This window comes from Aulonocara stuartgranti, assembly GCF_965226115.1.
Source record: "Aulonocara stuartgranti genome assembly, chromosome: 23".
Classification (NCBI taxonomy): Eukaryota; Metazoa; Chordata; class Actinopteri; order Cichliformes; family Cichlidae; genus Aulonocara; species Aulonocara stuartgranti.
Window position 1 is genome coordinate 24,777,186 of NC_138958.1, and position 23,516 is coordinate 24,800,701.

The 23,516-nt window shown below is 40.9% G+C and overlaps 1 protein-coding gene across 9 annotated transcripts in view; it reads right to left on the minus strand.

The window, feature by feature from the left end:
• Positions 1–2,057: 2,057 nt before the first annotated feature.
• Positions 2,058–23,516, minus strand: part of LOC309700617 (inositol polyphosphate-4-phosphatase type I A-like) — an 81,308-nt gene continuing 59,849 nt past the window's right edge. For 6 of the 9 annotated variants that reach the window (XM_082524276.1, XM_082524278.1, XM_082524280.1 and 3 more), the window contains one exon: positions 2,058–2,559. In XM_082524276.1, coding sequence (XP_082380402.1) covers positions 2,427–2,559 — 133 coding nt within the window. In that variant the 3' untranslated portion in view covers positions 2,058–2,426. The remainder of the gene's footprint in view (positions 2,560–23,516) is intronic. The other 3 variants (XM_082524281.1, XM_082524277.1, XM_082524282.1) reach the window with 1 other exon arrangement.

Sequence of the window (23,516 nt, forward strand, 5' to 3'; positions counted from 1 at the left end):
CCTCGGCTGTAATTGGTCCAGCCCAGAGTCGATCATGACCAACTGGCCAATCCAACACCTTTCATTATATATACCCTTCCTAAAAAATAAAAAATAAAAAAAATAAAAAAAAATCCATCGGCCCATAAAAACAAAAAATCACCAGCGGCCCACCGGGCAAATGCCCGGTATGCCCGATGGCCAGTCCAGCTATGGGTGAGAGGGAAACATGAAGATGTAACCAGGAGATGTCCTTACTGGATCATCAGAGCTGTGATGGAGAAACAGGTTTACCTTTTAGGTGACATGAATGAGTTGAAGGGAAGTTATGAACTGTTTCTGAGAGACAAATAACCCCAGGATCCTTTTTTAGGTAGCTGACAGCTGGTAACTGTGCAGGGGCGGGTCTAGCAAAGTGTTGCCAGGGGGGGCCAGGTAGGGCATTAACAGGGAAAGGGGGGCACGAAGAAATACTTTTCTTTCTTATTCTCATTTAAAATATCTAGCTTTAAAAAATAATTATCTGAGTCTTACAACAAACGATTGATAGATTGAAGCATATATACCATCAGAACAGTGTACATCATTGTCACAACAGTGTTTGTTTTCATTCAAAAGCTTTATGATTATTCCTATAATGTTGGGCCGGTCTCTAGTCAAAATGCCCGGGCCGATTTTTTGTCCCAGTCCAGCCCTGTATGCAGCTCATCTGCAGCCTGGTGTTACCTACATCTTCCTATTCAGAAGGCAGAATTTCTGAGTTCTGAGTACAATCGAAAGCACCACGACTGCAGTTTTTGTGTTGGATGTAAAAAGCGCACATGACGCTGTGACGTAGGCTAGAATCATGGCAGTGGTCAACAACGGTCTAGGCGTGGGATTTCTCTTGTGTAAATATGCACAGTGCACTTGTGGCAAGTAAGCAAGCTAGAAGACTGCAATCTTGCTGGGTATCCAGTTATGGAAGCAACACATTAACAAGATAATTCTGAGTAAAACCAAAGTTACTTTCCCTAGTAACTAGTTACTTTGAAAGTAACGAGTAACTTGAAGTAACTGAGTTACTTTTAAGTAGCTAGTAATGTAACTAAGTTACTAATTTAAAGTAACTTACCCAAGTGCTCTTGAGCTTCAGAGCATAAACTGATGGTCAGACATCCTCCTTCAGAGCAGAATTCAAGGTTCCATCAGTTACAGCAAGTCGTCCTGAAGCAGCAAAGCAGCCCCATCACACTACCACCACCATGTTTGACTGTTGCTGTGATGTTCTTTTTATGAAATGCTGTTAGTTTGATGTCAGATGTAACGGGACTTAAACCTTCCAGAAAGTTCAGTTTTTGTCTCGTCAGTCCACAGAATATTTTCTTGGGGATCATCAAGATGTTTTTAGTAAATGTGAGACTGAGACAAGCTTTTGCGATCTTTTTGGTCAGCAGTGGTTTTCTCCTTGAACTCTTGCATGGAGGCCATTTTTGCCCAGTCTCTGTCTCACTGTTGAAACATGAACTCTGACCTTAGCTGAGACTAGTGAGGCCTGCAGTTCTTTAGCTGTTGTTCTGAGTTCTTTTGTGACCTCCTGGATGAGTCGTCGATGCATCCTTGGAGTAATTTTGGTGGGCTGGTCACTCCTGGGAAGCTTCAGCACTGTCCCAAGTTTTCTTTATGTGTGTATGCCTCTCACTGTGGTTCACTGGAGTCAGAAATGGCTTTGTGACCTTTCCTAAACTGACAGATGTCACTGGCTTTGTTTCTCAGCCGTTTCTTTGCATCATGGCCTGATGTGTTGTTGTTTGCGATCTTTTAGCCTGTTTCACTTTGTCAGACTGGTTCCGTTTAACAGATTTATTGATTCAGCAGGTCTGGCAGTAATCTGAGTATGGCTCATGAAACTGAACTGAAAGCTTTCCAAAATGTGGTTAGTCACATTATTAATCAAGGGGGTGTTACTTTGTCCCCCCCCAATCTTCGGTGTATTGGGAAATTAACAAGTGCAAAAATAGGTTTATTAAAACTAAGTCTGTTTGTATTTGTATTTGTTTGCATTTGTATTCATTTGGAAAGAAGTCAAACACAGTTGCAGATTTTCTGATATTCTTCATCTTTATTGTAGAACAGAAATTATGCATCCTTCATATCGATTACATCAGTACTGGAAGTGGAAGTGAGGCAGTGCTTTTCTATAATAAAAAATAAAAACATTTCTAAGCAATGTGTACAGTACCTAAAAACAGTCATTCCACTAAGGTGGTTTTTCGTCTTTATTTTTCAGGACGGAGCTACTGTTTGTTAGTGTGACATTCAGTCACTCAGTCTACCTCCACGATAATCTAATCTAAAACCTCTACAGCAGGAACCAGGCCACATGATGGTGAAATTATACAGTCTCTCATCACAGTATCTTCACTGTACTCAGTTTGATCGCATAGCAGTCCTCTGATCTCCTCCAGTCAGGTCTCCACTTTGCCAAAGGTGCCGTCGGGCGGTCGGTAGTGTCTGGGGAAGGCCTTGAGCTGCAGCGAGTTAAACGCGTACTTTCGGCATCCGACGTTCTTCACAGTGTTTTCTCGCCTACAGCCCTCGCTGAGGAGACAGGAGGAGGAGGAGGAGACAGAGGGGAGAGAGGGCGTTCACAGGCAGAATGAGAGCAAAAGGAAAAAAAAAAAAAAGCAGAAATGATGACTTGTGCACATGATGAGAAGAAAAGATGAAAATGATCATTCAACCATGAGTGCAAAGGACTAAGAGTTCTGTTAGAGGACACACGTCTCTTCATATGAAGTCAAAGGGAAACTCTTGTTGATGGATTGAAATTCTGGGATAAACTCAATTTTGTGAACTTGTAAAACTAACACTATTTTCAAAAGGAAATGGATTTAAATATTAAACAAAGTTAAAATATTATAAAAATCTATTCTATTATTTCTCCTGGTTACCATGAAAATTAAAGGTAACTTTAGTTGTTGTGATGCTGTGACTCCTCAGCCTTTTTTTTTTTTTTTTAAACCAGAGCTGTCCACATAAGGTGTGAATGTGACTGAGAAGTGCTCACTGTGTGGTCGATTTCACTTCAAATGGAACCAAAATAAAAAAAAATAAATTTAAATCACATTATATTCAGTAAGACTCAAAACTAGAGACCAGTGAACACATTTCTGATAGTTTTGTGATTATGAAGCAGGAGATTGAATGAGAAGCAGGGTCAATTTTGTCACAGATGTCTGTAGAATGACTGATTTTTATAGGCACAGGAGTAGAAAGAATGCAGGATGGAGACAATGGATGAAAACATGTTTTACAGGTTTTATATCTAATCTTTATATCAATCTAATCTACCATGCAGACAGGCAGTCAGATCACTAAATGTAATGTTAGTACAAATGACAGAAAATAAGACTGAAACTTTAATTTAAAAACGTTCAACAAAAAAAAAAAAACAAAAAAAAAAAGCATCTGTCTCAACCCGAGAACACTAACGTCAGGTAATTTTCACCAACGTGATATTAGCTACGTGATTTTCATTGCGGTGCATTAGAGCCTGGAGGGTCCCGCCATGATTCCTTTATTTTGTTTTGAGACGTTGCATAGAGGTTACGTAGAGAAAGGAGAGTACTGTTGATGTTAAGTATGTTTTAACAGTATATCAAGTAAAATAGGCCCAATGTTAGTGACAAAAAAAAAGCACATTAGGGTTCAAGGGTTAAAAAAAAAATGTATTTTTTATTATATAAATAAATAAATAAATAAAAAAAGCCTATGGATTATTTCACAATAGCAATTCCTGCTTATGACCAGCAGAGGTCAGTAAGTTTACACTCTTTCAAATTTACTCTAGAAAGGCTCAGGTGAAGCAGTCATATTTTAAAGCAGGCACGGTGGAACTCCAGGCCTGAAGGGCCGGTGTCCTGCAGGTTTTAGATATCACCCTAGGTCAACCCATCTGAATCAAATGATTAGTTTGTTACCAGCCCTCTGGAGAACTTCAAGACATGTTGAGGAGGTCATTTAGCCATTTGAATCAGCTGTTTTGGATGAAGGACACATCTAAAACCTGCAGGACACCGGCCCTTCAGGCCTGGAGTTCCCCCACGCCTTAAAGATCTCTGGTTTGAGACCAGGAGGAGAGACACTCATCCTCAGGGGGGGTCACAAGCCAGTCACCACTAAGGCAGCAGCCCAAAACATGTTTCTTAACCTGATAAACAGCATGACTGCTGCCGAATTAAAAAAAAAACAAAATCCATTCATAGACACAACAAATGCACATTATGACACATGGACTGACAAACACATGAATAAATAGATAAACGACCTCCAAATTGTCTGCTACCAGCTGGATAATCACATTTGTCTCTTTATTCAGAGCACAGCTGAAGCATGTTCAAGGATAGCCAGGTAGAACCTGACACGTTAAAGCAGGTTAGAATAAGATGAGAGTGCAAAACTTTAAAGACTATAAAATATCACACGGTTTACATTCTGCAGGTGGATGCAGGAAGCATTTATTTGAGCAGGAAAAGGGGAGGTTTTCTGGGGTTCGCGATACTCAGCGAGATAAAAAGCCTTTGGACGTGAACAAGAACAGAAAATCTGGTACCATGATTTCCTGCTGTTTGCTAACTTAAACAACAAGAGAGCCACAAAACCAGTGCAAGTCCGTCAAAACGAGGTTTGAAAACACCTGCAAACAGAGAAGCAATCAAATCCACAGCTAACAGTCACAACACAACAAAATACATATAAATATGCATATTACAGGGAACTCAACAACAGTCATGTTCAGCTGTGACCAAGAGTAATGACAGCGTGACAGTTATGGCACAAGCATTATAATAATCAATATATACACACTCTACTTTGGAATAACCGCAGACTATATATATATATATGTATACATATAGCAGACAACAATATGATAAATAAAGCATTTTGGCAATACAGGCATTTAAATATAGTTTATCTACAGCAGTACAAATATATTTTCTGATATATCTGATTTCCTAAAAATAAATAAATAAATAAAGCAAAGGAAAAGGCAAACTGATGTTTTCTCTTCAGGTGGATAATATAACATTAGATTAATTTTGTAGGAAGCACTTTAGGGTAGTTACACCTGCAGGTATAGTGGGACTCAATGTTCAAAGTATCTGAAACCACTATCCCTCACTGGCATTTAGTCTTGATCAAACTTCCACAACTTTTTACCATTTCCCAATAATACTTACATTCCTACTGCTCAGCGATGATAAGTTTTGATATTATTTTATTTTTGAATAAATGCTAAGCTCATAGAGGTAGTTCAACAGATGATAAGAAAGCAATAACCTTAAAACTAATGCTAAAAACCTCAAAAGCGGCGTATAATCACTTAAATTGAGACAATTTGTAGTTGCATTGTTGCTGGATTTGAGCTAAAAAAAAAAAAGAAAAAAAAAGTTGACCCCACACTCACATTAGCATGCTAAGCTTCCGCCAGCAGATAGTTAGCTTTAGTTAGCTATATTGTTGATAAAAAAAAACAAAACATATTTTATATTAATTAAAGATTTTTAAAAAAAAGAGCTTTAAGGGTGCTGGTGGATTTTCAAAATACCTTTTGTAGCTTTTCACAAAGCCTTTTACCCAGCTTTATTTTTAGTCTTACTTTAAAACATTAAGCTAGCTTACAGCTAATAGACAAAATGGGTAAAAAGGAATAAAATGCTAGCCTGGCTGAGTTCAAAAGAAACAAAATCCACCAACCAGCAGCTTTAAAGACTAAAGGCCCTTTCCTTTATGAGCAAAAAAGTTAGGACACAACATAAAATGTAAATAAAAACATATGATGACTTACAAATCTCATAAACTCCCACTTTCTTTACATAGGAAAAATATGTTTAAACTGAGAAAATGTACCATTATAGACGGGCAGAGTTTCTCAGAAGTAAATGGACTCTCCCAAAAGTCTAAAAGTTAGTTTCCTCAGTTTACAGATATTTATAGACTGCTAAAGCAGAGGGGATGCTGCACAGCAGTAAACACTGCCCTGTGTCATGTTGCTACCATCAAATTCAATTTAAGCTAATATTTTTATTTCTCAGTTTAAACTTTGTATGTTTTCTCTGTTGTACTGTGAATAAAATATCAATGTGAGATTTACAAATCATTGTATTCTGTCTATATTCACATTTTACACAGTATCCTAACTGTAATTACATTAACAATGTAAGATTGTTAAATATTTAAAGAATAAAAATAACTTTTAGTTTTATAAGATTAGCTAAATTAAGCTAACTAGCCGCTTTATTAAAAATGGTACCAATCGTCTCACTAACCTTCCAGGAAGTAAATCCCCAAATTTAATATTATTCTTTTAATATAAAGCACAAGACTGATATTTTACTGAAATTACTACACGTATACTGCATTTCCTGTGACACAAAACATTTCTCAATACAGGAAGGATCATTTTACTGTAGTATGTGACTGCTTAGAGGTCATCAGCATGGGTAAGCTCCCCAAAGGAAGCTATTTTAGTCTGATCCATTTCCATACTGGGTCGATCTTAATGAGGCAGAGCCTCTGAACTCTAGGGAGGCGACCGATGCTGATGGTTAGCTTTACAAGCAAAGATATTGATTTTTACATTACAGATTTCCAATATGTAAAACAATCTAAGTGCTTCTGGTTTCTAACACAGTTTCCACATACATTGTTAAAGAGGACCTACTATGCTTGTTTCCAGCTCTATGATTTTATTGGCGCACTGTATTAGAGTAGCTATGGATGGCTCACAGTTCAGATATACTTAATATTTCACAGAGGTCCCTCAGTTTATCTTCTGTCCCTAACTTTCTCTTTAAGGCTACAGTCACACAGGCCTAGAGACTGGTCAGCAACCCCTGACAGGTTTCAAAGGAAAATCATCTATTTCTTGACATATTTGATGAGGTTGCTGGCTATCATTGCATGAAGTCAGCTGCAACAAAATCCTCTCTGCGATTGCTTTGGTCTGTCCTCGTTCCGCGCTCAGTTATCCAGGTAAGAAAAGTCCAGACAGCTGACTCTGTTCATCTGGATGTAGCTTCCCAGTCTTCAACTAGCCACTGCAAGTTCAATGCCAACAGTTGTCATAATTTTGGTTGTGCTACAGTCTGTAACCTTATCCCTAGTGCAACTGTAGTTTTAAAACTGAAACCAACAACTTTTACTTTGAAGGCAAATTTTCTGAGTTTCTGGTTTGAATGAAACATGAAAAGTTACAATCTGCTCAGAACCAAAGCAATGACAAGGAGGTTTTCGGTAGGGCACCATATACTTTACAACCTAGCAACAACAAGCAACCCCCAGCAATCAATCACCAACTGGTTAGAGAATACACCCTTTCCCCTTCCAATTAGGGGGTAACTAGCCATCAGTATGACTGCATGAACAGGGTTAACAATCAATTTCCACTTGCGACTGCCGACAAGCACTCGCAGTTAGTTAGGGAACCCTAATTTTTCCCTAGTGAACTGTGGTTACCAGGCATTGGCAACTGTTCTCTAAGCCTGCGTGATTGAGACCTAAGAGCACCCTCACCTGAAAGTCTACTTTCTTTGAATAGGCCAGTATCGGGAAGCCTGCTGAGGGGTAGCACTGAATGCTTTGCGAGCTGTACTGTTAGTGCCTACTAGACTATTTTCACCGAAGTTTTTCTCCTGTGTGAAAGTTTTTTAATAAGAATTCCATTTAATATGAATTTCCTGTCACAAAAGCCCTTTTTCCATTAGTACCTATTCGGTTCGTCTCAGCTCAAAACAGCACGACTTGCCTCAAATCGTTTTCCCCCCATTACAATCGAGTACCACCTACTTTACTTTATTTATATAGCACTCTTCACAGGATAAGAACCACAAAGGTGGACGTCGAGGCAACGATATACCTCCTGCTTGGTCTGTGGCTTTTTTCCAGACTCTGGGACCACAGCGTTGCTTTTTGAACCCATTTTCCTTGTTGCCGGGTTTTAAAAGTGGCAGTTTTGATTTTCCTGAGGGAGACGCTCTAATGACTCATGGAGTGACGTCACTGACGAGCCAATAGGTGGCATGCAGTCTGTTGATGTCACATTTTTAGATCGCCCTGGATCGCTTGGAACCCTGAGCGAGTAGGTGCTAAAAAAAACCCCCAAAAAAACCCAGTACCTGGAACCAGGTACTATCACCTAATGGAAAACCCAGTAAATAGTAGCGAGACGACACGAGTAGGCACTAATGGAAAAGGGGCTATATATATTTAAAACTATCCATCCATCCATCCATCCATTCGCTTCCGCTTATCCTTTTCAGGGTCGCGGGGGGCGCTGGAGCCTATCCCAGCTGTCATAGGGCGAAAGGCGGGGTACACCCTGGACAGGTCGCCAGTCTGTCGCAGGGCTAACACATAGGGACAGACAACCATTCACACTCACATTCACTTGCACATTCACACCTAGTGGCAATTTGGATTATCCAATTAACCTATCCCCACAAGCTGCATGTCTTTGGACGGTGGGAGGAAGCCGGAGTACCCGGAGGGAACCCACGCAAACACGGGGAGAACATGCAAACTCCACACAGAAAGACCCCGGCCTGATGTTGGAATTGAACTCAGGACCTTCTTGCTGTGCGGCAACAGTGCTAACCACCGTGCCACCGTGCTGCCGTGCACTAAATAAGAAAAAAAAAAGCAAAGTAGGTCCCGTTTACTTCATTCTCAATATAACCAAAATATCATGGAAGCCATGGAGTTAGTAACTGGGAAATAAGGCTCTTCATAATAATACAATGATATAATTAACAGTGGGCATATCAAACATCAAAACAACATTCTTATAGGAAGCTCTATTAAAAGTGCATAAAGTTAGATAAAATCAAGAAGATGATTAACTGATGATCCAGTGGCTTAATTAGTTGGCATGTATTTTTATTATTTTAGCCATTTATTAAACATGAATGCCAAATATTTGCGTTTTTAATGGTAAATTTGCTATTTTAAAAATATGTTAGTAAGCAAATTATCTTTGGGTTCTGGACTGTTGGCAAGGTAAGACTAGAAACAACAGTTAATCAGCTAACAGAAATCATCACACTGGGATCTTTACTTGACACAAGAATGCCTGAAACAAGAGGGACACACACTGCATTGTGTATTGGTCCCTTGTTTCTAGAATGCATAAGCCAAAATGAATGCAGACATCCCATCTTTAATAGCCTAAACTCTTTGCATCTTAACACCTCACATTACTCATCAAACACTCTACTGTCTCTATAAAGCTCATGTAAACATATCGGCTGGTACAGATAAATGCTCTAAAGGGTTCACAAGCTGCAGCAATGCAAACACATTTCCCCTGAATATCCTACAATCATACATTCCAGTTACAAGCTGCATCCTGAAGTACGCAGAGATCAGTTCTGTCAGTCGGTGAGACAGAGCTGATCTCGACTGCATTGTCCTGAAAGCTGCAGAGCAGATGTGGGTCGAATCGCTGACTTACTCCATCTATTTTGGCACACTGGGACCAATTAAAGTGTTTGAAGAGTGCCATCGCTGGCCAGTCTCAGCCTCTGGGCAGGTGAACACCAGGATGTGACGGTGTCTTATAAATGAACTGAACCCATAAATAACACTCAGCCAGACTGGAAAAACCTGAGTCCATGAAGAGATAAAAGAATGACAAAACAGCCACTCATGCCTAAACTTTAAACTTGAGAGGGTCACTTTAATGATAATGAGCAAATCCAGGCTACAGGACTTTTTTTGTTTTGGCAGTAAAGACAGTAAAAGATAATTAAAAGTATTCTGGTTAATTATGGGTCATATTATTGCTGTGTAGTCTGACTTGAATTTTAACTGATCAAAGGGGTACAATTCAAAAGGTTGCTTTTAGTTAAATATGTGATTCTTTTAATAAATATTACTAGCATTAGAAGATAATACTGTGATGGCGATGACGGCGACATCCTGCCAGACGTACGAGCCAGGATTAATGAGGCCTGGATGAAGTGGCGTCAAGTCACTGGTGTCCTGTGCGACCGATGAATGCCCGACCACCTCAAGTCAAAGATCTACAAGAGTGTAGTGCGCCCTGTGGCCCTTTATGGATCAGAGTGTTGGCCAGCCACCGCAAAGCACGAACAGGCCCTTAACACAATGGAAATGCGGATGCTGCGATGGTGCCTGGGCCTGACAGGCCAGAGTTGGGACCAGGAAGCAGAGTTGCAGTCTTACACGCTTCTCTGCAGCTTCTCTCCTCCTGCTACCCCCCCAAAAACCCATCTCCATAGAGACTGTGTCAGCTTCCAAAAAGACAAAAAACAAACTAAAAACCAGCAACAAACAACTTAAACATAAACAATCACAAAGAAAGAACAATACAGTATCCACATCTGAACCAAAGAGTAAAACAGTGAAATGTGGATTATTAAATATTAGGTCTCTCTCCTCCAAGTCTCTGTTAGTACATGACTTAATAATTGATCAACAAATTGATTTACTCTGCCTTACAGAAACCTGGTTGCAGCAGGATGATTATGTTAGTTTAAATGAATCAACACCCCCGAGCCATTCTAACTACCAGAAATCTCGAAGCACAGGCCGAGGGGGCGGTGTGGCAGCAATTTTTCACACCAGCCTATTAATTAATGAAAGACCAAGACAGACTTTTAATTCATTTGAAAGCCTGATGCTTAACATTGTCCACCCCAGCTGTGAAACTCAGAAACCAGTCTTACTTGTTATCATCTATCGTCCACCTGGGCCTTACACAGAGTTTCTGTCTGATTTCTCAGACTTTATATCTAATTTAGTTCTGAGCTCAGATAAAATAATTATTGTGGGTGATTTTAACATCCATGTAGATGCTAAAAATGACAGCCTCAACATGGCATTTAATCTGTTATTAGACTCAATTGGTTTCTCTCAAAATGTAAAAGAACCCACCCACCACCTTAATCACACCCTAGATCTTGTTTTAACATATGGCATCGAACCTGAACATTTAACAGTGTTTCCTGAAAACCCTCTCCTGTCTGATCATTTCCTGATAACATTTACTTTTACAATAATTGATTACACAGCGGTGAAGAGTAGACTTTATCAAAGTAGATGTCTTTCTGAAAGCACTGTAACTAAGTTTAAGAATATAATCCACCCACTGTTATCATCTCCAATGCCCTGTACCAACACAGAGCAAAGCAGCTATCTGAACGCTACCCCAACAGAGGTCGATTATCTTGTTAATAATTTCACCTCCTCACTACGTACGACTCTGGATACTGTAGCTCCTGTGAAAACTAAGGCCTCAAATCAGAAGTACCTGACTCCGTGGTATAATTCTCAAACACGTACCCTAAAGCAGATGACTCGTAATCTGGAGAGGAAATGGCGTGTCACAAATCTAGAGGATCATCATTTAGCCTGGAGAAATAGTTTGCTGCTTTATAAGAAAGCCCTCCGCAAAGCCAGAACATCTTACTATTCATCACTGATTGAAGAAAATAAGAACAACCCTAGGTTTCTCTTCAGCACTGTAGCCAGGCTGACAAAAAGTCAGAGCTCTTTTGAGCCAACCATCCCTTTAACGTTAACTAGTAATGACTTCATGAACTTCTTCACAAATAAAATTTTTATCATTAGAGAAAAAATTACCAATAATCATCCCACAGATGTAATATTATCTACAGCTACTCTTAGTACCATTGATATTAAGTTAGACTCTTTTTCTCCAATTGATCTTTCTGAGTTAACTTCAATAATTACTTCCTCCAAACCATCAACGTGTCTTTTAGACCCCATTCCTACAAAACTGCTCAAAGAAGTCCTGCCATTAATTAATTCTTCGATCTTAAATATGATCAACCTATCTCTAATAATCGGCTATGTACCACAGGCCTTCAAGCTGGCTGTAGTTAAACCTTTACTCAAAAAGCCATCTCTAGACCCAGCAGTCTTAGCTAATTATAGGCCAATCTCCAACCTTCCTTTCATATCAAAAATCCTTGAAAGAGTAGTTGTCAAACAGCTAACAGATCATCTGCAGAGGAATGGTTTATTTGAAGAGTTTCAGTCAGGTTTCAGAGCTCAGCACAGCACAGAAACAGCTTTAGTGAAGGTTACAAATGATCTTCTTATGGCCTCTGACAGTGGACTCATCTCTGTGCTTGTCCTGCTAGACCTCAGTGCAGCGTTCGATACTGTTGATCATAATATCCTATTAGAGCGATTAGAACATGCTGTAGGTATTACAAGTACTGCGCTGCAGTGGTTTGTATCATATCTATCTAATAGACTCCAATTCGTGCATGTAAATGGAGAGTCCTCTTCACACACTGAGGTTAATTATGGAGTTCCACAGGGTTCAGTGCTAGGACCAATTCTGTTTACATTATACATGCTTCCCTTAGGCAGTATCATTAGAAGACATAGCATACATTTTCACTGCTATGCAGATGACACCCAGCTCTATCTGTCCATGAAGCCAGATAACACACACCAATTAGTTAAACTGCAGGAATGTCTTAAAGACATAAAGACCTGGATGGCCGCTAACTTTCTGCTTCTTAATTCAGATAAAACTGAGGTTATTGTACTCGGCCCTGAAAATCTTAGAAATATGGTATCTAATCAGATTCTTACTCTGGATGGCATTACCTTGGCCTCCAGTAACGCGGTGAGGAACCTTGGAGTCATTTTTGACCAGGACATGTCCTTCAACGCACATATTAAACAAATATGTAAGACTGCTTTCTTCCATTTGCGCAACATCTCTAAAATTAGAAATATCCTGTCTCAGAGTGACGCTGAAAAACTAGTTCATGCATTTATTACTTCCAGGCTGGACTACTGTAATTCATTATTATCAGGATGTCCAAAAAACTCACTGAAAAGCCTTCAGCTAATCCAAAATGCTGCAGCAAGAGTCCTGACAGGGACTAGAAAGAGAGAGCATATTTCTCCTGTTTTGGCTTCCCTTCATTGGCTTCCTGTTAAATCCAGAATTGAATTCAAAATCCTGCTCCTCACATACAAGGTCTTAAATAATCAGGCCCCATCTTATCTTAATGACCTTGTAGTACCATATCACCCTATTAGAGCGCTCCGCTCTCGCTCTGCAGGCCTACTTGTTGTTCCTAGAGTATTTAAAAGTAGAATGGGAGGGAGAGCCTTCAGTTTTCAGGCCCCTCTTCTGTGGAACCAGCTTCCAGTTTGGATTCGGGAGACAGACACTATCTCTACTTTTAAGATTAGGCTTAAAACTTTCCTTTTTTCTAAAGCATATAGTTAGGGCTGGACCAGGTGACCCTGAATCCTCCCTTTGTTATGCTGCAATAGATGTAGGCTGCCGGGGGATTCCCATGATGCATTGAGTTTTTCCTTTCCAGTCACCTTTCTCACTCACTATGTATTAATAGACCTCTCTGCATTGAATCATATCTGTTATTAACCTCTGTCTCTCTTCCACAGCATGTCTTTATCCTGTCTTCCTTCTCTCACCCCAACCGGTCGCAGCAGATGGCCGCCCCTCCCTGAGCCTGGTTCTGCCGGAGGTTTCTTCCTGTTAAAAGGGAGTTTTTCCTTCCCACTGTCGCCAAAGTGCTTGCTCATAGGGGGTCATATGATTGTTGGGTTTTTCTCTGTATCTATGAAGCGCCTTGAGGCGACTTTTGTTGTGATTTGGCGCTATATAAATAAAATTGAATTGAATTGACACAATAGGACCACGTCACGAACATCGACATCCGGAAGCGGCTGGGTATTGCACCAATCACAGAGAAGATGCAAGGAGTGCAATTGCGATGGTATGGGCATGTGGTCAGAAGTGATTAAAACTCTGTGGCAAGAACAGCACTGCGACGGCGACCAAGGGGCAGACCAAAAAGGCGATGGATGGACCAAATTAAAGGCAACGTGAAGAATATCAGCGCCAACCTGAACGACGCCCTTGGCCGTGCCAAATGGAGGCGGCTTTGCAGAAAAGCAGACCCCGCAGAGTGGGAATAACGCTAGGAGGAAGAAAAAGAAGAGGAGCTAATACTGTGACTACCTGATAAATCAAAGTTTTTGCTCCATTTTTGGTCTCCACCAGCTCATGGGGGAAACAGCTGACACTAAAGAGCAGCAGGAGAAAAGTAAAACAGTAAAGCTGTGCAATGCAAATACAAAACACTGGACTCAAAGACAGTAAATTGTGCCACTAAAGTATAGGCCTGAACATACCTACATACCTACCTATGAAAGGCAGAAGAGGAAGTAGTTCCTTCCAATGTAGACAATCCGAATGATATAGTTTATTTCCACTGTGTTCCTGTTAATGATAAACTACAAATTTACCCTAAATTACTAAAATATCGATATTTTAATACGAGAATCGATTCTAGAACATAAATGACTGGTATCGGAGGAATCGATATTTCAGTATCGCCATCACTACTAAATGAGCATTTCGACATTGAATCTACTAAGCAGGGCAGCTTTAATTTTAATAAGGAATTAATTAAAGAGAAACTCAAAGTTTTTTTTAGTTTACATTAGTTGTAGTTATTTTTATTTTGCTAACTTTTACAGCAGACATTTATCATATTTAGACTTAAATTAAGACCAAATTAACTGCAAAGACATTTCCAGTGTATTGTTATTTATTTTAAGGCAGCTATGTGGTTGCATCATTTCAAGTAGTTTTCTTTTTCAAAAGTCTAGTTGTTCATTTTATTCCAGTTAACTAAATATTTTTTTCCACATCTATTTTTTAACACTGGTTTGAACGTAAAAAAATAACAGCTTTCACATTGATGTTACTTATTTTGGCACACTCTACACTCAATATAAGACTGTTAGATTGTTCCGTCTACTAGCGACAATATTTCAGCTTTTATGATTTTATTTTTATTTTTGTGGGTGTGCTAGGAGTTCGAAATACTGCTTGTACTTGTGCCAATACGCATTTAGTCGACACAGTTCAGAGCAGTATTCCTGCTCAGTGAACTCCTCTTTTAAAACGGGTCACACATGTCACGGGGCTTTTTGTTTAAGGCTAAATGAATGTGAACAAGCATAGTTTTCATATCAGCAGCACAAGTGTTTAATGTCCATCAAGTAAACGGTCAGTTAATGGGTTCAGTTCATTTTTTCTGATTAAACAGGGCTATCAGGTGATTCCTAACACTACCTCACATAAACATTTCAATAGGCTGGATCTAAACAAAGACAGAGACAGACCCGGATCTGCTGGAAAGTGCAAAAGCTCAGGCAGAAGCAGGAAAATGCTTCCACCGTCTATAAAGAAGCAGGAAGACCAAAAGAAACAAAAACAAGCAAATGCTGCCTTAAAAATATATATCTAAGCAAGCGCGTACTTGCTTCATTTTGGCACGAGATAAAAGCTTTAGGTTCCTCCACATTAGCGTGTGGGGCAAGTGCAAAAGCACATGGAAGACAATGATAAACCAAATGTTCCAGAAAATGTTTTGATGATATAAGCTGTTTGCGCTGAGCTTAAATCATGAATAAAATAATCATCTGATTGCTACTGTGGGTCTTTCCTGAAAGCAAAGTTTAGATATCATCTGCTTATCCTTATACACATTATATACTCTTTACAATAAACTGTTACCTTCCACCAGTGAAGGGTAAGGCAGAGTACTAACTGACCATCACAAAGGAGCAAGATATGTCCATCAGAGGGCGCTATACACTAAGAAAGAAGTAATACACTCTCATTAGGCAGTACTGGAAGTGGATAATCCTGTGAGTTACTAAAGGTAATATCTTAATGTCTTTTAATGGCTTTGTGTTATATGTTCGCATGGAGCCAGCCAAATTTTTTTTGAAAGTCCTCTTTTTGGCAAATACCGTCCATGCGGACAAAACTGAGCTTTTTCAGATACACTGAATCTGAAAATTGCAGCGTTAGTTTCTGTAAAGTCTTAGAAAAATGCATGTTTGGTTAAACCTCAGTAAAGAAAACAGAATTGGAGATTTAGGACATCGTAATGGTTAAAATTTAGTATTTCACATAAAAGCCCAAAAAAAGGATTAATCACGTGGCAGCGTTTTGGACTGTAGTGACAAGTGAATCGTGAGTTTAAAACAGCAGTGTCTGCTATCTTAATCCTGGACAAAAAAAAAAAAAAAAAAAAAAAGAGAGAAGAGAAGGAAATAATCTGGGTAATTTCAGCGTGTACACGTGGACGAATATCATCCTAAAAAAAACACATGAATGGATTCATGTAGAATTCACATTCAGCAGGCTTAGTGTGAACATGGCATGTGGCCTCACGCTCAAATGTAGGCAACACAATTAATATATCAGGAGTGTCAAACAAGTGGGATAGAACTAGGCCAGTAAGACCTCAGGCACACAGAACTAGAAACCAGTTGGTGAATCCCTGGCAACCACAGGTTGCTAGGGAAAAATGTGCATTACTGAATAGGTTGCCAAGTGGTTGCAAAGACGTACACGGTGCTGCGCTACAAACGTCACTGTTGTAGCTGCTACTGGATAGCCAGGAGTCACTCATATTTTGCAAGTGAGACAACTTGTCTGCAACTGCTTACTAAGCAGCAGTGAAACTGAAAGGTGTAAAACTTGTAATAGAGACAAAAAAAATGTCATCTGAACATTTCAAAAGGCCCACCAAAGTGGGTGCTGCACATTTTTCCATAACTATTGGTGGTTGACAGGCAGGGGTCGCTAGACCTGCAAGACTGAGGACGTCTTCTCGTTGTACTCTGTCCTTAACCTCCGGACACCCGAGCTCTCGTTAGGGATGCATTTTTAATTTTTCTTAGCGATTTACGATTAGCTGGACCTAATCTTAACTCCACTATTTCTTTGACAGCCCACCAGAATAAAGTAATCATTGTGTTTTTTTGAAAAGATAAACACTTTATTAAGAAGAATGAAGAGTAAATATGTTACCATATATCCCTGTATGATGATGCAGGGTCTCAGGAGTTCAAGATATCACAGAGAGTTTATCAGATTTATAAATCAGATCAATTCATTACATTAAGAACAATTTGGAGGTTTAGGGGAGTGGGAAGAGGTTAGCCTTCTGGTCCTGTTAGGATCATACAGGATTGGGTTAGTGGCCCACGAATAAGATGAGTTTGACACCCCTGAGCTATGACAGGTTTTTAATAGAAAAAAGAAAAAGATGTTTAAAGAATAGAAAAGAAAGAAAAAGCCCAAAGCGTGGCTGCTGATAAGTGGGACGTAAGTCGCGTACAGCCCTTAGTGAGGGTGGGACAGTGTGTGTGAGCTGATTACACCCCTCTCACAGGTCAGTGGCACAGTTTCAGAAACACCCCGGGGAGTCAGCGTGGAGAGTCCCCGCCCACCCTCGCAGTACGTTTGACATTTGGTCACTTCCAGCGTAGAGCTGCTCGCTCAGCTGCAGCGCAGTTTGGCCAGGAAGTAGGCCATGCTGAGGAAGATCCACACCACCAGGAGGTTGGGGCTGAGGGCCAGCAGGGGCAGGGAGTACATGAGGCTGGGGTCCAGCCGGAAGTCACGCACTGGCAGCAAGCCGCTCAGGTTCTTCTGGATCACCCCCTCCCTCGTGCCAATGCTGCCGAGCCACGGGGACGGGAAGAGGAAGAAGAGGAGAAGGAGGAGGAGGTGGTTGTGTGAAGCAGCAAACAAGGCAGGGGGAAGGAGGGAGGAAAAGAGGGGGAAATAAAGATAAGAAGAGGGACGGAGGAGGAAGGAGAAGAAATAAGGAGGAAATTGCAAGAAGGAAGGAGGAAAGGTGAAGGAGGAGGCCAAAATAAACAGATGGAGTGTGAGTGCACACAAGTGCGACGGCAAATTAACACGTGACCAAAAAAAAAAAAAAAATCAGAGTGACAGTGAAGAAGCCACATCCACAATGACCGGAGGCATTTTAGACCAAAATAAAAGCAATAATATCAAGGCGACGACAAATGGGCGGACGGAGTAGAAATCAACAACACAACAACCCCGCAAAAATGAGCCAATCACAGGAGCAAAACAGCAATCATGTAACGGGAAACAAGAGGAGGAGGAAACAGGAGGAGGAGAGAGAAAAGAGAGAAATTAAGAAAGGGAAAGAAGGTAAGAAAACACACCAATGGCTCTCCATGTTTATATACTCTAAGACATGGGTGGAGGAAGGAGGGACAGATGGAGGGAAAAGACTGGAAAAAACACCCTTTTATTGAAGGAGTAAAGCTTAAAGGAAGAACTTCAGACTATAAATGATAAAGATGGCGTCCTATTAGAGGTAACATGCAATAAGGGTGTCTTATCCATTTACTTCATCCACTTTAAACCACTTAGTGCAGATAGCTGGGGATAAAAGAGGGAGTGAAGGGGGCCGATATCTCCAAGCATTGTTTAGCATGCTTCTGAGCTCCAACATAATAAAACAAATTCTAAATGATCGGATTTCATGCACGTCGGCTGGTGAGGAGGAGGAGAGGAAAAAGGGGAGAGGAAGAAAGGTGAAGAGACATCATATCATGCGAGTATCTGCAGGACTTTATTGTAGACAGGCGTGTTTCCATCTTTAACAGAAATATTCACAACAGGAAGTCACACAACCGTCGACAGAGAAAGTAACAAACACTTTCAGAGGCTTTTAAAGGAGAAACACTGACTGTCCTCCAGCAGGAAATCACATAAATATCAATAATGCTCCGTTCAGGAATACAAATTCCCAGCATCCCTCGTGTTTCCTGGGTTTTTTTGTAAACGAAAACATTTCTTTTAAAGGGGGCTGAGTGAGAGTGGTTAGAATTTTTAAGAAAAAAAACTTTAAGGTTAAAGATAAATGCGCCAAATAAATGGCAAAGAAATGTGGCTATTTCACAAGAAAATCACATGAACTAGTAAATTTACCAGAAAAAGTGGCAAATTAAAGAGTTAAATGTACATTTACAAGAAAAAGGGTCGCAAACAACATGCTTATTTCACAAGAAATTTAAATTACATTAACGGATACATTTAAGTGATAAATGTTGTAAATTTACCAAGATAAGTGGGGAATTTGAGAGAAAAGTGACAGATTTCCAAGAAAAGTTACAAACATATACAAGATAAATGTGGAAAATGAATAAAATGGCAAATTTCAGAGGAAAAAGTAGCAAATTTACCACAAAAAATGAATAATGTATGAGAAAACCTCTGTATCTGCGCCTCTGTTTTTCAACTCTAAAAGTTTGAGTTTTCACTCCTCTCACTCAGACCCTTTTTTGATTTATCTACTTCCTTTAATTTATTTAGTTTTTTTTTTACCTTCAGTGACCCTAATTTGCTGTCATGAACAGAGAATGATTGTTTCCATAGTAACACTATCCATAGTAATACTTGAAATGTGCAATTCACTTGTATTTTTATTTTTTATTCCTATTTATTCTATTTATCCCCTTTGTATACTTTATTTATATTTGTCTCTGTATTTATATGTGTGTGTGTGTGTGTGTGTGTGTGTGTGTGTGTGTGTGTGTGTGTGTGTGTGTGTGTGTGTGTGTATATATATATATATATATATATATATATATATAAATAACAATTCTGTAACTGTAACTTCGGTCGTTGCTGTGCTTTTTTTGGAAGTCGAATTTCCCAGAGGAACCCACCCGAGGGATTAATAAAGTTCTATCTTATCTTATCTTATCTTAACAATGTGGGGTGAATTCATCCAAAAAAAAAATCTTAAGCAAATGAAGGAAAAGAAAAGCCTAGGTTTTTGACTTTATAAAGTATTGAATCAGCGTTAGTTTACAGTAGCATTTGCCACAAAGTCAAGCCCAATGTTTCTACAGGCTAATCTTCTTTTTAAGGCTCTTGTAGCCTACTTTTGCTTCTGCAAGGCGCTTTGCAACCCACCTCCACCCCATCTCTACCTTTATCTGGTGTTCCTGACTTCAACCCTGATCATTTTTATTTATTTATTTATTTTTTAAAAACACACAGAGGCAAACGAAGTCCAGTTCTTTTACACAGGCAGAAATTGTTTTTGGAAGCGATAAAATGAGGATGGGTGAAGGAACTCTATGGCAGGTGTTTTGGTTACACAAATAAAGGAAAGACAGTTGAGACAAGTAGACGGATATTCAAACTGATGTTTAGACAGACAAGACAAGAACACAGAACAACAAACACTCGACATAACCATTAAAAGGACTGAGTAGCAGTTGGGTAGCTCTCTTCTCCATGTAAGCGTCCTTCTTAGGTTTAAAAAGCATCAAAAGTTACTGATAAACTTTGAGAGGAATCTGCCGGTGAAGTGAGGTAACCAACTGAGTCTTAACTCATTCGAGCATCACCTTCGAGACAGCCTCTAGCTCGCCTCGTTATGCAGAGGAAGCAGGTGATGAGTTTTCAAACCACACATGGGCAAAACTGATTTTAGAGATTCAATAAAGTAAAACACTGAATCTGAGAAGCTGTGGATGTATTTCCCTAGAGCTGCGTAACATCAGCCATGTCTCCACATTTTAAAGTGGACATTTGTCCTTCTGAATTTTGAGAAAGTCAGAAATGTGCTTGTCTGTGGTTCCTGTTTGTAATATACATGTAGAGGGGGGTACTAACAAGCATCACTCAGGCACTTTGGCACAAAAGAAAACTTTGACATGCACTGATGTGTGGACGCAGAAGGAAATTATATATCTCTTTTCTCTTACAGACGTGTGCCAACAAGGACTGAAAAATTAAACTGACCAAGTACCTCAAACGTCTGCCTGAGGCTGACTTCAACAGCGAGTCAGTCACCATAGACTGCCATGCTAAAATGTCCATCATTACAGCAAAAATAAACATGTTGACAGCCTGGTTTCAGTCTCTTTAACCAACAACTGCATGCGGCTGAAACTGGCTGCTTTGACGTGCAGACTTCACCTCCACTAGTCTGAAATGGAGCCGCTGACAGTGTTTGTGCTGATGTTCTGACAGGACTCAACCAAATATTATGGAAGCTTGTTATCGCCCCTGAAAAAGCAATTTTCGTGAAATTTAAAAATATTTTTTTCCTCACAAGCCTGAGCTCCACGCAGCCATTTCTTACTGCATGACAGATTCAAGACAGAGGTCACGGAGGCAGCAGTCTGAGCAGAGACGTCTGGACTTTCTTCACCAGGACGCTCTAGGCTGCAGGTCGATGATCGATTTTGTAATCGTATCACCAGACCTGCGACCATATGTTCTGGACACTCGGGTAAAGAGAGGGGCTGAGCTGTCAACTGATCACCACTTGGTGGTGAGTTGGATCAGGTGGCGGGGGGAGGATGCTGGACAGACCCGGTGCACCTAAACGTGTAGTGAGGGTGTGCTGGGAATGCCTAGCAGAGGCCCCAGCCCGCGAGATCTTCAACGCACACCTCCGGCAGAGCTTCAACAGCATTCCGAGGGAGACTGGGGACATTGAGTCCGAATGGACCATGTTCAGCATCTCCATTGCCGAAGCTGCTGCATTGAGCTGTGGCCGCAAGGTGGTTGGTGCCTGTCGTGGTGGTAATTCCCGAACCAAATGGTGGACAACAGAGGTGAAGGGAGCCTTGTTGAGACTAGTAGTTAAACATATGCCATTTTATGACCAGTAGTCAATGTAGTAAATTAGGTTAACAGCTGTAGGCCATATATTATCCTTTAGTTCTGATGGTGTGCTATGTATGTAGTTTAGTCTTTATTATACTCTTGAATAAAAGAAACATAATCATTTTGTAGTTCATTAGATAAAGTGTGCATTACTCTGTATCCTTGATCAGCTGTGAATGTCTTACACTGTTTTCTTGAAATGTTTTATTGCTGAATCATGTGAAGAAGGCTGTAAGCAGGGGACTAGGTGTCTGGGCAGAAGAGATAAAACCACATTCCTTACCCCCCTTCCTACTTCACACAGAAAGACAGGGAGGCAAGGTCAGGAGCCAGGCTCGCTAAGAATTAGAAAAACATGTGAAGATGCAGCTTTTATGACAAGGAGGGGGGCTGTTACTAGCTATAAAAGTCTGTGAAAGTTGCTACCATTTTGAGACATGCTGTTGACCCTCTGCAGGCATCTCTCCCGTCCGGACGTTGTAATGCTCTGATTGTTGAATTGTATGGAAATAAATGATTGTTGATTGAGCATTTATACACCGAGTATTGTCCTTCCTTCAGCCCAAAGATTCAAAGAATTGGGAGATTTCAACAGCCTCCAGGCTGAAGGAGGAGTCCTATCGGGCTTGGTTAGCCTGTGGGACTCCGGAGGCAGTTGACAGGTACCGACAGGTCAAGCGGAATGAGGCTCGGGCAGTGGCTGAAGTGAAAACTCGGGTGTGGGAGGAGTTTGGAGAGGCCATGGAAAAAGACTTTCGGACTGCCTTGAAGAGATTCTGGCAAACTGTCAGGCGTCTTAGGAGGGGAAAGCAGTGCTCTACCTGCACTGTGTATAGTGCTGGCGGAGCGCTGCTGAATTCAACTGAGAAAATTGTCGGATGGTGGAAGAAATACTTCGAGGACCTCCCTTAATCCCACTGACACGTCTTCCGAGGAGGAAGCAGAGTCTGGGGATGACCCGCCAATTTCCGGGAACTGAGGCAGTTAAACAACTCCTTGGTGGCAGAGCCCCTGGTGTTGATGAGGTCCGCCCCGAGCTCCTGAAGGCTCTGGACGTTGTAGGGCTGTACTGGTTGACACGCCTCTACAATGTTGCGTGGAGATCAGGGGCAGTACCCCTGGACTGGCAGACCGGGGTGGTGGTCCCCATCTTTAAGAAGGGGAACCGGAGGGTGTGTTTCAACTACAGGGGGATCACACTCCTCAGCCTCCCTGGGAAAGTCTATGCCAGGGCGATCGTGGCTCAAGAGTTGGGAGGTCGCCTTGTAATCGGAAGGTTGCCGGTTCGAGCCCCGGCTTGGACAGTCTCGGTCGTTGTGTCCTTGGGCAAGACACTTCACCCGTTGCCTACTGGTGGTGGTCAGAGGGCCCGGTGGCGCCAGTGTCCGGCAGCCTCGCCTCTGTCAGTGCGCCCCAGGGTGGCTGTGGCTACAATGTAGCTTGCCATCACCAGTGTGTGAATGTGTGCGTGAATGGGTGGATGACTGGATATGTAAAGCGCTTTGGGGTCCTTAGGGACTAGTAAGGCGCTATATAAATGCAGGCCATTTACCATTTATTTACAAAGGAGAGTTCGTCCGCTAGTCGAACCTCGGATACAGGAGGAACAATGCGGTTTTCGGGGATGAGTTCCTGCTAGGGGTGGGTTTTTATAATCGATTCATCGATTAAAATCGATTCTGGCTTGGATAACGTAAAATCGATTCATTAAAATCCTGAATCGATTTTTTAATATAAATTTATTTTGTCCGAAATGCCAGAATCTCTGGTGACATCTCACAAAATTTCAAGAACCACCAAACAGTAAATGAGAGCAGGTACAGGGATTCTGCACATAGACTTAAACACACAGCGCGACTCGCGGATCAGAATCAGTTAGATGTCGCCTTTCTCACAGTCGGGGCTGAAAGCCGACAGCTCGCTGATCCGGGTCCGCGCTTTGTGTTCACGCCCTTTATGCGCTGATTCTAAAGCTGTT